The sequence below is a fragment of the Podarcis cretensis genome (assembly GCF_951804945.1).
Source record: "Podarcis cretensis genome assembly, chromosome: 5".
Taxonomy (NCBI): Eukaryota; Metazoa; Chordata; class Lepidosauria; order Squamata; family Lacertidae; genus Podarcis; species Podarcis cretensis.
This window is the reverse complement of record NC_137174.1, coordinates 85362275-85376818: the sequence shown is the minus strand read 5'-3', so window position 1 is coordinate 85376818 and position 14544 is coordinate 85362275. Positions and strand designations below refer to the sequence as shown.

The window sequence follows — 14544 nt, the reverse complement described above, 5'->3', positions numbered from 1 at the left end:
AGTGACAGCCTGACTGAACACCAGTTGCAAACTTGAAATCCCACTTCACACTTGTCACTTTCTGCCTTCAGTTTTTAGCTTCCCATCGTGAGCTGTGATGAGACAGTGAAAGCTGTGTTATTAACCTTAGGCTACAATCTTATATGCACACTTCCCTGGGACTTAGGTCTCATGGAACTCAGTGGGGCTTTCTTCAGATAGACATGTAGAGAGCTTTGCTGCTAGTTCATGTTTATGCCTTCATTTTCTTTTTTTCAAGGTGTGCTTAGAGTGTGGAGAAGATTACTGTCCTAGCTGCTTTGCCAGAGTGCACCAGAAGGGGGCACTTAAGCTCCACAGAACAACTTCTTTGCAGGTATGTTGCTTTCAAAAGTTTTTATGTTACGATTGTACAATAATCCTCTCGAAGGAGGCACACATCTCATCGCCATTATTATTATCACAATTCCAGGAGCTCCTTTAGTTGTCCCATGTAGAAATCCTTTTGTTGGGATCCTTTTCTGCATTTATTTTTTTCTGCTTTTTTATTCATTCATTCAATTTATTTATTTATGCTTGCAATTCCAGGAGCATCTTTAGTTGTCGTACCTTTTTGCTGTGCTGAGGTCATTTTTTCTGCATTTATTCTTAGACAAATTGGTTATATAGAAACAACTGTTTATATAGAAACAATTACAAACCAACTGAAAACTCAGAAGACAAGACTGGAAATGTGTGACCATAATTAGGTTTTTAAAGGAGGTGATTGACACTTGTCAGGTGATTGTCGAACTGGCTGTAACCGCAAATCAGCAGGCCTTCAGAGAAGCTTTCTGAGGACTAGCTGAATCTCAGAGGGAGGCCCTTTGAGTCTTTGTAGAGAGGTGAATGCTCCTAAAACAGAAGCATTTTCCTCTCTGCAGAGAAAGCAGTATGTGTGCGAAATGTTGGGGAAGCGCATGTGAATGCACAGTATGCTGGGGTGCAACAGTGGGAAAGGGATTTCCGTCCAGACCCTACTTTTGGGGTTCCTGGAGGTATCTGGCTAGCAGCTATGAGGAGGAATATGCTACACTGGATGGGCCTTTGGTCTGATCCAGGGGGGCTCTTGTTTCACCCTTCATTGCCACAGTGTCTCATGCCATTGTTCCACCAAGCATGACTCAAAGCCATCCAGGAATGTGGCTTAACAACGCTTATGATGCGCTGTTGAGTGAAACTGTATACATCACAATACGGTCATCAACTGTAGCAGAGACTGTCTCTGAAAGGTGGAGTTGAGAGCTTGTCGTCTGAACCTTAGCAAATAGTATAGGAAATTGGCTTGTCACCCGGTGGAGAAGAGGGACCTGAAATAAGGCTCCATAATAGAGGTTAACCTGCTGTAAGTTATCCCCCAGTGACCAAAGGCATAGCGTTTGAAGATTTAGTGCATTCAGCACTACAAAATGCAATCGGTTTCCAAATACATGGCATTGCCACAGTTCTGGTGCAGAAATTCTGGGGCATGTAATTGTATAAAGGGGGAAAGAATTGGCAACATTAAAAGGTCGGTAAATAGAAAAGGGAGAAGTTGATGTCCTCAAAGGTGTACACAGGGAGGGGACAGGGCCTCTAAAAGGGAAAATGAAAAATGGGGAGGTGGCTGGAGAGAGTATAAGCTTTGTCCTTTGCGGGGAAATAAAGGAGAATTAATAACATTTTTTCCATCAACTTTTCTCTTGCCATATGTAGCCTTGCTTTGTGATCTGATTGGAGACTTTAGGATGCAGTTCCTCACCCTTCCATGAAATATTTGTAACTGATTTTTCCTCCTTTGCCTTATTTCAGAGTGAAGTTTGCCACCCTTTAATGCAGCCTGATGTTTCCTTTTAAAATAATAATAGTAATAATAATTATAATAACAACAATTATCTGAATGAGCGTGAGGGACACTTGCATGGCCTTGAAGTGACACTTGTAGTTTACTTGCCTTTCTGTTATTTATTGCCAAAAACAAATTCTCAAAGCATTTGCTACTCTGCTACTCCCAAAGAATAGCTAAGGGTGCCTCTGTGCATGTAGAAAAGAATGCGGACAGATGTATAAGAGAGAGAGAGAATCTAAAAGTCAGCAGAGTAGAGAAAGTCAGATTCTGAACATAACAGGCAACGCAAAGCAAAGCAATTAGACTGCCTCTTCATAACATAAAAGAGTATTCACTAATTCCTACAGAAGAGAGAAAGAATTTACACTGTGTGTTACTGGGGCTGTTGCTTCTGTTGGAGCATCTGCTTGGAGTACTGCTCTCCAAAGCTTGGAAGAGGAATGATTAGTGGCTCCAGTGCATCATCTGCCACATGGATATGCAACACAACACCCTGTTACCTGTAGAATTGACTTGGATATTATCCAGTTTTTTGTTTTTTTAAGTAGCCGCAAACCATTTTTGTGGATAGATTCACACGCACACATGAAACAACTTCATTGAATATTTGCCTTTTTTATCCTGTTTGTGTCATTGGACTGAATCACACGTGATTTTTCTGATTGTACAGTCTCCTGGTAGCGGAGTTGCTATATGTGCCATGGGCTTGTATAATCCCTCCTTCCCTTAATCCAGGAGACAACAGACTTTTTCAGCATGGGGCCGGTCCACTGTTCCTCAAACCTTGTGGGGGGCCGGACTATATTTTGAAAAAAATATATGAACGAATTCCTATGCCCCACAAATAAACCAGAGATGCATTTTAAATAAAAGGACACATTCTACTCATGTAAGAACACGCTGATTCCCAGACCGTCCATGGGCCAGATTTAGAAGGTAATAATAATAATAATAATAATAATAATAATAATAATAATAATTTATTATTTATACCCCGCCCATCTGACTGGGTTTCCCTAGCCACTCTGGGCAGCTTCCAACAAAATATTAAAATACAATAGTCTGGCAAACATTAAAAGCTTCCCTAAAGAGGTCTGCCTTCAGATGCCTTCTAAAAGTCTGGTAGTTGTTTTTCTCTTTGACATCTGGTGGGAGGGCGTTCCACAGGGCAGGTGCCACTACCGAGAAGGCCTTCTTGCCTGGTTCCCACTTCTAGGCCATGATTGGGCCGGATCCGGCCCCCGGGCTTTAGTTTGCCTACCCATTCCTTAAACACTCCCAAAAGTCAGTTAAAAAGAAAAATCAGTCAAGCTGAACTTTTCCATTACATTCGCACTGGCCATCTATGACTTGGGTTTGTCCTCCAAATTAGGACCAGGAATTGCACATGGAAGCTGGTTTCTAGTCCTGTTTGGGAGAGAGCAAGTGCAAAGATAGTTTGCCAGTTCAGTTGCAACAGAACCAGGAAGTAGCAAATGTGAGTCTGAGCGCATGAAGGGAGGAAGGAGCACATAAAATGCTATGTTCTCAGTCTTCCAAACCATTGTTTGGAGAACTGGACATGTTATATGTGAACCAGCCTGTGCATTCTCTGACTGCTGTTTCAATACTATTTTCTGCCATTACATGCTTCTGCTGGTAATTTCTGCTTCTACACAAACTATTGCTAAATGATAAATCCCTAGTCTTACTATTTCTCTCTTGCTTTTCGTCGAGTGATAGCCTAGATTATGTTCCAAAGCATTTCATCAATGTGTGGACAGTTGCCTCTTCGATTGTCTACTTCTGATCCTTCTCCACTCGGCTCACTCTTGAAGCAATGTGTGGGAACGGGGATTTTTTTTTTTTTTGGAAATCCAGAATAGAAGCCTCCAAGTGCAAGAGAAATGCCTAGTTACAGGAGTTGGGGAACCTTTGGCCGTCTAGATGTTGCTGAGCTGATGCTCCTTTCAGCCCTAGCAAACATGGCCATTGATCAGGGATGATGGGCGTTTGGGTACATTTAGATAGCCAAAGATTTCACACACCTGATCTGCTATTTTGTGTACTGCAATAGAAGATCCAGGCAGCATACCTGTAGTCTCCTCTTGTTGGTTATGCAAAATATCTCTTTTTGTTTTGAATTCAACATATGACTTATTTTTTTTCTGTAGGCAAAAGCACGTATACCCGTAAGGAAATTGGAGGCTGCTCAGCAGTTCCTGAGGACAATAAATCCTGAGGAATCTAATGGCTTCATAAATAATGAACTGAAGAAGGAAGTTAATGATATATTAGTGAATACTTCAGACATTCCTTCACCTTTACCAAAAATGCCAGCCTACAATATTGAGGTAATTCAGGAAATTTACCATTTGAAGTGTTGTGTGTTTTAAATTCTACGGAAATTTCTCTTTCAGAATCACAGCAAAAAGCTGGCCTTTTAATTGTTATGGTATGGATGCCAGCCAGTCAAAGGAACCGTTTATTGAGGGTGTGGTTAATTTTCTGGGCATTTTCAGTTCCAGGAATTGATTCTGGAAATCTTAGGATTCTCTCTTCTTGGGGGAGAATAAGGGGAGGATTTTTGACCTCTTGAATTGGTCCATTAGTTAGAATGTTATTTTTTTGAAGAGGTATGGCTGTATACTTATATTTCACTTGACGGTTCTAGCAGCCATTGTACACTATACTTCGCTGAGAGCGAGAGTTACTATAACCTTTTTTCTAGAGGAGGAGCCACCATCCCTGCTTTCCCAGAATGGCTGTACCTTCAGAGCTGAAAGTTTATGCTTGGGTCAGGGTCTGGTCCCCCCCCCTCCCTAACCAGCACTTTGATTTTTTTCTCTCTCTTTTCAAGAGTCTTTTGTTTTTCATCTTGCTCTGTCCTATCCCTTTTAACTAGATGCGGGGACTGAGATTTTGTTCCAAGTCAAGGGAACCCCCAAACACTTTGGTTGATTCTTTGCCTTATATTGCACGTCACACCTCCTGGGGCAGTGTTCTGTGTTTTTTTTGGCTGCTAATTCTTTCCATAGTTTTTCTTAAAATTAAGGTGGTGGATGGGTGGGAATATTCTGTAGCTGCCAGTCGGTCTGGATGGCATGGGGCAGCTCTTCCACCAGAAAAAAAATCTAGTGACTCTTGGAGGCAGCATTCCTAATATTGCATAGTGCCTTCCAGAAGCAACAGCAGTTAACCCAGTAAGAAAAGTCCATTTCCCCTCTGTTTCCAAGTATTCCGCTGGATTTGAGTATGCATAACTGTACTGGATTAGGGCCATTGTGGTCATATATAGAGATTTCCTAATGCGGTCTTGAATTGCATTAGTGATAAGTTGGTCCGTTTTGAAGCTTACATACCAGGCTTACTCCACGTTAAAGGTAAAGGGACCCCTGACCATTAGGTCCAGTCGTGGCTGACTCTGGGGTTGTGGTGCTCATCTCGCTTTACTGGCCGAGGGAGCTGGCGTACAGCTTCTGGGTCATGTGGCCAGCATGACTAAGCCGCTTCTGGCGAACCAGAGCAGCGCACGGAAACACCGTTTACCTTCCCGCCGGAGCGGTACCTATTTATCTATTTGCACTTTGATGTGCTTTCGAACTGTTGAATAATTAAGCGTGACTAATTGGTTTACGACCCCAATTAGGTGCAGTTTATAGCGGTCCGGCACGTTTCCCTCTCAGCTGCGCCGATCTGCTTCGCTCCGTCACGCCTTGCAGAGTAAAACACAGCGGAAAAAACTGTTGCTTCAGATCCTTGCAAACACACTAGGCATTTGTGTGCTTATTTATTAGCCTTTATTACAGCAGAATATTTACAGCTCAACATTTCTCAGATTCTCCTGGGCTGCTAGCATTCATGGCTGCCTTCTCCTCCGAAGAACAAAGAAGACAATGAATAAAACTCCTCCCTTCTTCCAAACCTGACGTCAGAATGTGAGACGTCACTCAGAACATCTTAACCTTGTAAGTTCTGAATCTCCACACGAACTGCTAGGTTGGCAGGAGCAGGGACTGAGTAACGGGAGCTCACCCCGTCGCAGGGATTCGAACTGTCAACCTTCTGATCCGCAAGTCCTAGGCTCTGTGGTTTAACTCATAGTGCCACCTGCGTCCCTTACTCCACGTTACTCTATTCTAAATACCTGATTTCCTTATATTCAGGAAGTTTTATATATTCCAAGCGTTTGGTATCAAACAGGTTTGTGACCAACTGACATACTGGGATGTATCAGAAATGGGTGAATTTTGGTTAACCCAGATTAATTCTCGAAATTAATTCAGGAAGCGTCTACAGAACCTTCTGTGGAGGATAGGCCTGAGAGCCAGAGTGGCGGGTCTTTACTGCATGGTGTGTTTGACGAAGAAGAATCTGCAAAGTCTTTTCAGGAAGCTCTGAATCAGTGGAGAAGTAGAAATCACTGTCAGAAATCTAAGGAGGAACGTTCCTGTCAGGTTGGACCAGGTAAGGATTAATAATTGCTACATAATATTTGGAAAAGAAAGCTGATCTAGCTTACATTCTAAGTATTCCACGTGACACAAGGATAGGTCGGTATTTGACTTGTGAATGATGACAGTGGTTGTCCAGAAAGTGGGGAAATATTTAAATAAATTCCTGGGCATGAACTCATATAAGGGACACCTCACTGCCATGATTACTTGTGGGGCTTAGCCTACACATTTGGCTTGCAATTCTTGTGCATTGTGCAAGGGCTGCACTAATACGAGTTGCATTTTATGCTATTAAATGTTATCGATTCTGAATTATTTTCTTAGTATTGTTAATCCCATTGGTTCTGCCAGAGCTGTAGAGCTACTGTTGGCAAATTAATGTGAGTGATGTCCTAATATGTTTGAATGGTAGCTGATAGTTTTCTCTATATTGTTATAGAAAATACTGGTTCCTGTCAAGTGCAGACAAGCCCTCCAGTTGCGAAGAAAGCTATTGAAATTGAATTCAAGGAAGATGGCTTGAAGTATATGGAAAGATTATTGATTAAGAAGCATAGAAGGTATTCGCTGGATTGCTGCAATACACAAGGGACTTTAATCTAATTGCTTATTCTAAAACAGTGTAATCAAAGTATTCAGGCAGTAATATTGGAAAATACTCCTTCATAGGGAAAGGAGTTGCTGATTTAGAATGGTTATTGGGAATGACTTTATAGATGTCAAGGTAACTTAGGGTATAATGTTACCAATAATTCTGAAAGCGTTGAAAGTGAAAGTGTTGTGGAGGGTTGCAATTTTTTTAATTGAACTTGAGTATCTCAGTAGATGCTGGCCCACTTTGCACGTAGCACTAAGCCAAACCATGGCTTTCTACAAGCAGAAATGTGTGGTTCCCTCAAGAGGAAATCACATCCCCTTTGCACCTCCTCTGATCCTGCTGCTGCTGCTGCACTACCCAGGGCTAAACCATGGTTTGGCTTAGCGTGTCATCCTTACCCAGGCATGTTATTTGTCGCACACCTGACAAATTGGGAGCTGAAACCAAGGTTTGTTCTTGGTTTTCATCTTGTGATTTGTCCAAAGGAGATAACCCATGAAGCCTGGGTTCTGACGACATGCTAAGAACCAAACCATTGTTTAACTCACAGTAGCAGGACCAGAGGAAGAGCAAAGCATCTTTGGTCTCTCTGGGATCCTGCATGTTGTGCTGCACCATGGTTTGCCTTTGTGTTGTGACTGAGACTCAGCAAAGGACCCAGTCTGGAAGTAGATAACCATTGTGGGTAGTCAGGATCAGTTTTCTCACATTCTCTGTGCATACCAAAAAGAGTAACAGTGTGATAATCGGCTTGCAGTTTTAAAGCATTTCCCTCCTTTTTGTTTTTATAGAACTCCAGTTGATAAGTTGCCAGATAGTATTATAACAGAGGAACTGAAACTTGAAAAGCCACAGATAAATGAACCTGATAACACTTGGGTTGGAGGAGAGGAGGATGATGATGAAGATGATGATGATATAGCAGTTGCTCGTTTTGAAGGTTTGCTGGGCTTCTCAATCCGTTATAGTGTACCTTTATGCTCCTAGTGGCAAGCTATATCAAGAATCTGAGTAGCTAATCAGGTTTATGGAATAATTGCAATTGGGACATACTGAATTCCAAAAAAGCGATTTGACAATTTACAAAGTTAAATTAAGATGCAGTTGCACCAACACGCAAATGGTGGTATGGAAAGTTGGGAGTGTGAGCTGAAGCAATTGCACAGCCATTTCATTCCTTGCCCAGAGAGGATAATATTTGAAGTACATTAACCCACTCTCTCCATGTGAAAATGGTTGTGTCGCCCAGTCCTGAGCGATGCAGGAATTGAGAAGGTTGGGCTTGACAAAAGCCAGCTATTGCAAATGTATTCTTCTTCAGTTTGTGAGATCTTAATGCCTCCAGTCTGCAAAGTCTGTAGATACAGGGTGCTTTAACACTTCCTTTTTTTTGTTTGCCAACTCCACCTGGCTGATAAAATCTGGTAGGAGACAAGTGAATATGGGTGTCCTTAGAACCAGTGAATTTAGGGGTGCTTAGGTGATTGTTCTTGAGAAAGACTCTTGACTTTTCTCTCTAAAACTTCATGTGTCAGTGGTTACATATTAAACTGTAATATCAGAAATGAAACTAGAAATACGTTGTCTAGGCGAGTCCTTAAAATCTTTCCTTTCTCCAGACAATCCCTTGTTACCAACGTTATCCAGATTAGTTAATCCATAATGGGGTTTTTTTCGTCTCTGGCTCCATCCATCGCTCTGCCCACCGCACTTACTTTTCTTGTGAAATTATACTGCTGTTGAGCCATCATCGTATCCTTTTGATTCTCCATGTTTTCAGCATTTCTCCCCCCCCCTTCACTGAGCTGTTATCACACATTGTTACTACAGATAGGGATGTTCCTGCTTAGAACAAAGCGTACTACGCTAATGCTTTCAATTATTCACACCTAGAACAAGAGGCAAGAGAATACCTTGCCATTAGCGCTTCCTCAACAGACTGGAATGGCTGGCACTGCAATTTCACAGCTGCGTAAGAACAATTATTTAGTACAAATCTAAAATACAAACACTGGCAGAGTTTTAATTTTTAATTCCAGCTAAAGAAATGAAAAAGTACTGGGCAGATGTTTCCAAAGGAGAAGAGCCCGAGGCACTTCTTGCAAACGTTGAGCCCTCTCTGGAAATCAGGGTCCTTGAAGACGTAAGTGTTATATTGCCTGGCTAGTTCAAGTTCAGTTTCATTTGCTGCACTTAGTAGACTCCACAAAATATACAGTAGCATAAATGTGTACAAATGGGATCGCCTACCACATAAAATTTCCTTTGTCTGCATTCCCGTGACAGTTAACTTGACAGGCTTGTTTTAACAAACCCACGGTTGACCGCAGTAGCACGAAGCGAGGTGAGAAGAACACAAATAATCTAAGCAGAGCTGAACACTGGTAACATTAACAGCAGTTAAAGCAGAAAACAAATAAATATGGGATCCGTTGCATTACAGGATTGTCAGGAGGAAGAAATATGGACAGGAGTTTGAGAAGTGGTTGCAAAATGCATAATATACAGCATTAATGGCCCATCTTTCTAACAAATATTCAGGGCAGTTAGAGCTGGATTGCATTACAAGCCCAAATGTTTCTGTGTTGTTTATGTGTTAACTTTACGTATCCATTCCTTTAATGAATGCAGCCAAGGCAGCGGAACATTTTCATGGATTCCCTGGCATCATCTGATGGCATAAATTTAGCCAATATTTTTTGCTACATTTTGAGTCAGGGCTTACCTTGCACTTATTTTTGGGACCCTGGAATATGCTAAATAATGTGCACCAAGAGTGTGCTCTTTTTAAGTTACAGAGAGTACCTTGGTTATGTCAGCGAAAAAGCAAACTCAGCCCTTGTGGCTTGGATTAAGAGGATGGGTATATAGGTCCAGGGGACCCCCTGAATTATAGCCTCTGTCATATTAGAAGGAATGTGCAGAATGAGCTCTATTTATACCCTACCTACTTATGCTGTGAAGGCACAGCTGACTATGCTGGACCAAACAGGTCATTGATTTTTATAACAATTCTTGTGGCTTCTGCTTCGATGAAATGGATTTGCCCAGTCAACAAGCGTAAAATGAATGCACTGTATTAAAACTATTTTCTACACAGGCTTATTATTAAGAGCAATTGTTGAGAGTCATTAGCTCCCAAACAGTGGCTTCTCTCCTTTTTGTTATCTATCCATATTGGGCGGCAAAGTGGGATGGGAATGAAACTTGTCTGGTGCAACAGGAAGCCTTGTTTGTTGGTTTAACAAATTTTATATGCTGCTTGGTGGTAAGAAAAACTGTTTTAAGCGGTCTACAAAAATATAAAATATTAAAATTATCTGTTAAAAACAGGCCCAGTCCTCAGACAACCAAGGGTTTGTTGTGTATTGTCTACGGTACCATGTAATTGTTTAGATTTTAGGTTACAGTATTGCGAACATGACTGGGCTTAGGATGGAGTGGACTGAGATTTTCTTTTGAATGAATGAATGAATGAATGAATGAATGAATAAGTTTTCTTTCTGATAAGGCTTGCAAAGAGGAGCCAGAAGAACCTGCCAATTTCGTGGTGTCAGAAGCTGGATCTGATGATTTGATTGATTACAGGTAACAATTACAGCCTAATTATGGAACATGGTTACACACATTTGTGCTGACACATTTTGATTTGCATCCCGCAGTTGTCCCTGGGAATTTTTTATTCAAACCAGAACCTGAACAGGCATATATTAGAGAAGAAAGTAGTCCATTTCATGCGATATTCCAAGGCAAGGGAGCTCCAAGCATTGAAAAGGGGTAGCAGCATCGCACTGCTGGCCCTGCTTCCAGGTCACCTGATTCCCCAAGCCCCACCCCTGATGTCCACACATTGAGTGTAAACACCCACAAAACAGAAGCCTGTAGGTGTAAACTTCTGGATCCATTGAAAATCTGTTGGCATATAAGGCTAGTCATGCAGGCTTCCATTTTGCAGGTGCCTATCCATAGAGCCTAGGGCTGGCTGATCAGAAGCTCAGCGGTTCAAATCCCCGTGACGGGATGAACTCTGTCCCAGCTCCTGCCAACCTAGCAGTTCAAAAGCACGTCAAGTGCAAGTAGATAAATAGGTACCGCTCCGGCGGGAAGGTAAACGGCGTTTCCGTGTGCTGCTCTGGTTTGCCAGAAGCGGCTTAGTCATGCTGGCCACATGACCTGGAAGCTGTCTGTGGACAAACACCGGCTCCCTCGGCCTATAGAGCGAGATGAGCACCGCAACCCCAGAGTCGTCCGTGACTGGACCTAACGGTCAGGGGTACCTTTATCTTTACCTATGCATTTTGCAGGTGTCAGAGGTGTGGAAAGGGAAGCCACATTACACCGGAGGCAGGGCCTGGAGTGCAATACTGTTGGCTTTTCAGTTTATAGATGCCCCTTTACCTTAATAATGCATGAAGGATCTTCCCAACATAGACCTATTACGAGCATAAGGAGAACCATGCTGGATGAGGCTCAAGGTCCAGCATATATTTCTCAAAGTGACCAGCCAGATGCCTGTGGAACCCCAAAGGCAGAACATGCACATGACAGCACTCTTCCCACTTGTGATTCCCATTAGCTGGTGCATGGAAGCATACTGCCTTCAACAGTGGAGTTATCTGGCTTCTGATTTTAAGTTGTAAAAGCCCCATTGCCTCATCCCCTTCATGTGAGCAATGTGTGCAGAGGCTTGTTCATCTCTTCAGAGTCTACTTCAACTGAAGGATCTCATCCGCTGCTCAGTCTCCTGAAATTCATATTTTAGAATCTTTAATTTAGCCTCATTTTCCCCCTTTGTTTCCTGAAACATGTAGCACATATTTTTGTACTTAAATTACAGCTTAAAAAAGAAGAAGCAGTGCAATTAATGAAATTTTCTGTGTGGAATGTAAATGCAAAAGTAATTGTCCCAGATAAAAATCATAATCACCACACCAAATCAGTATCAAATGGCTTCAGTGTAAAATTATCACATGGTCTGAATGCGGCAGCTGGACTGGTGACTGGGAGTGGTTGCTGAGACCATATAACCCCGGTCCTGAAAGACCTACACTGGCTCCCAGTACGTTTCCGAGCACAATTCAAAGTGTTAGTGCTGACCTTTAAAGCGCTAAACAGCCTCAGCCCAATATACCCGAAGGAGCATCTCCACCCCTGTCATTCAGCCAGACACTGAAGTCCAGCTCTGAACGCCTTCTGGTGGTTCCCTCACTGCAAGAAGTGAGGTTACAGGGAAGCAGGCAGAAGGCCTTCTCGGTAGTGGTGCCTGCCCTGTGGAACGCCCTCCCAGCAGATGTGAAGGCAATAAACAACTTTTAAAAGACAACTGAAGGCAGCCCTCTTTAGGGAACTTTTTAATGTCTAATGCTGTATTGTTTTTAATATTCAGTTGGAAGCCGCCCAGAGTGGCTGGGGAAACCCAGCTAGATGGGCGGGGTATAAATAATAAATAATAATAATAATAATAATAATAATAATAATCTCCAATAGACCTGTAGGAAGTTTCTTTAATGTGGCAATCTGGTCATGTTCTGTTCCAATTTTTGTCTTGTACCTTAAGTGGTCCCATGTCAGAAAATCAGAAAACTGAACCTGATGTTTCATCACTTTCACCTGCAGCTCAGAAAGAACAGTGTGTAAATGTGCTTCATAATAAACAGAAAGAAACACCTCAAGGTGAGCTTATGGTAGTCACTTCTACTGGTAAAAGAGGATTTGTATTGACATAGTTTTCTCCCCCAGAGTAGGTGGTTTGTGTTTGCACAGATGACTTAACCCGTGGATAAGTGACAACTTCTGTGCTTATTCCCAAGGGTGCACACCTTCCTAAAAACCAATAATGCGTACCTTTTAACCTCTATACATAACTAACTGTTTCTGTTGACTATGCAGTCAGGCAGGAGGCCTCAATCTCCCAGCATTCAGAAATGCTGGATGAGCCTTTGACCCTTAAGCATCATTCCTGGAGTATGTACCACCGAGTAAAGATTTGTTTAAGGGAAACAGCTTAAGGTGAAATGTGGCAAGAAGGAAATAATAAAATATAGCTATCTGCCTGCTTTCAAACTTACATAGGTGGTTCTTTTGTGGACTGAACCTATTTTGTTCCTAGCTTCTGTCTGGATGTTCAGCCCCTGAGTGCAGGTCCCTGGTTTTACATGCGAGTTGATGTAACTTGTGTGTTAATGGCCTATTTTAAGGCAATCATTTGAGAAACTACATGCAGGGATTTGTACTGACACGGTTTCTTTTTCTCTCTCTTTTGCTTCAATTCTTTAGCAAGAGCACCTTTTGCAGAGTCAGGAAAAGCAGATGGCGCTTGGGGCTGTTCCGGTGCAGAGGAAACGGTTCCTTGCACCCCTTTTAAAGGAGCTGTAGCAAAAGAGAAACATTCGAAGACAAGGAAGATTAGCACTCGCAAGAAATCGGAGCAGGCTTCTAGACCGCCCAAATCGGCTCCGAGGGAACCTTGGGCAGTGTTGTCCGCAGAGTCACACGAAGCATCGCCGCTCACTGCCAAGTCTTCAGTGGTAAAAATAAATAAATAAATAAATAAAAGGAATTAAACACCACTTTTGTTTTTTTGGGAGAGGGGGCGGGTGCCATTTCCTCATTATTTGTTGAACTATTAGTAGAATAACAGCAGGAATAAATTTCTGTCTTGTATGGCACACTGCACTTTTTTTCATTTCATCTTGTGAATGGGGCCATTTTTGTGCCAGTTGAACCACTGCATTGTTTCATTTGTCTGGAGAGAAGAGAAGAGCAGGTGTGGGGAAAGGGGACAGCACAGGATGCAGAAGGAAAGAAGTTTTCTTATTCCCAAGTCCTCAGAGGAAAGGGCTCTGGCTCAGTGAGAGAGCATCTGCTCTGCATGCAGAAGGTTCTGGGTCCAATCCCTGGTGTCTCTGGGTAGGGCTAGGAGAGAAATCCTGAAGGGTTTCTGCCGGTCTTAGTATAAACCATGAAGTTCTTTGGGTGACCTTGGACTAGTTCCGCCTCTCAGACTAGCCTACCTCATAGGGTTGTTGTGGGGATTAAATAAGAAGAGGGAGAAACAAGTATGCCACCTTGAGCTCCTTGAAGAAGAAAAAAGGTGGGGTATAAATGCAGCAAATAGGGATGCGGGTGGCGCTGTGGGTTAAACCACAGAGCCTAGGACTTGCCGATCAGAAGGTCAGTGGTTTGAATCCCCGCAACAGGGTGAGCTCCCGTTGCTCGGTCCCTGCTCCTGCCAACCTAGCAGTTCAAAAGCACGGCAAAGTGCAAGTAGATAAATAGGTACCGCTCTGGTGGGAAGGTAAATGGTGTTTCTGTGTGCTGCTCTGGTTCGCCAGAAGCGGCTCAGTCATGCTGGCCACATGACCTGGAAACTGTACCCTCGGCCAATAAAGCGAGATGAGCGCCGCAACCCCAGAGTCGGCCATGACTGGACCTAATGGTCAGGGGTCCCTTTACCTTTACCTTTACCTTTACCCAAGCAAGAATATGGAGGTAAAAGCATAGGTTGGCTCTACCTCCTGGTTGACTGCTAGGATTTCCTCTCCCTCACCCTGCTTCATTTAGGACTCTTCGGTGGCAATATTTCCCATTCATAGAATAATTCCACGAAAGGATCCAACAAATGGAAAAGATTCATTTCAATGGATTATCCGGCATCCATAGGT

General features: G+C 42.7%; 1 protein-coding gene and 1 long non-coding RNA gene across 3 annotated transcripts in view; both read left to right on the top strand.

Annotated features, from left to right (window-relative positions):
• Window positions 1–14544, top strand: part of LOC307217224 — a 294245-nt gene that overhangs the window by 18477 nt on the left and 261224 nt on the right. The gene's annotated exons all lie outside the window — the stretch shown is intronic.
• The window catches only part of ZBBX (zinc finger B-box domain containing), a 51119-nt gene that overhangs the window by 21210 nt on the left and 15365 nt on the right, over window positions 1–14544 (top strand). For both annotated transcript variants that reach the window (XM_079977810.1, XM_079977811.1), the window contains exons 7-15: window positions 260–355; window positions 4000–4179; window positions 6112–6292; window positions 6722–6842; window positions 7672–7820; window positions 8920–9023; window positions 10392–10468; window positions 12438–12553; window positions 13157–13407. In XM_079977810.1, the coding sequence (XP_079833936.1) occupies window positions 260–355; window positions 4000–4179; window positions 6112–6292; window positions 6722–6842; window positions 7672–7820; window positions 8920–9023; window positions 10392–10468; window positions 12438–12553; window positions 13157–13407 (1275 nt within the window). The remainder of the gene's footprint in view (window positions 1–259; window positions 356–3999; window positions 4180–6111; window positions 6293–6721; window positions 6843–7671; window positions 7821–8919; window positions 9024–10391; window positions 10469–12437; window positions 12554–13156; window positions 13408–14544) is intronic.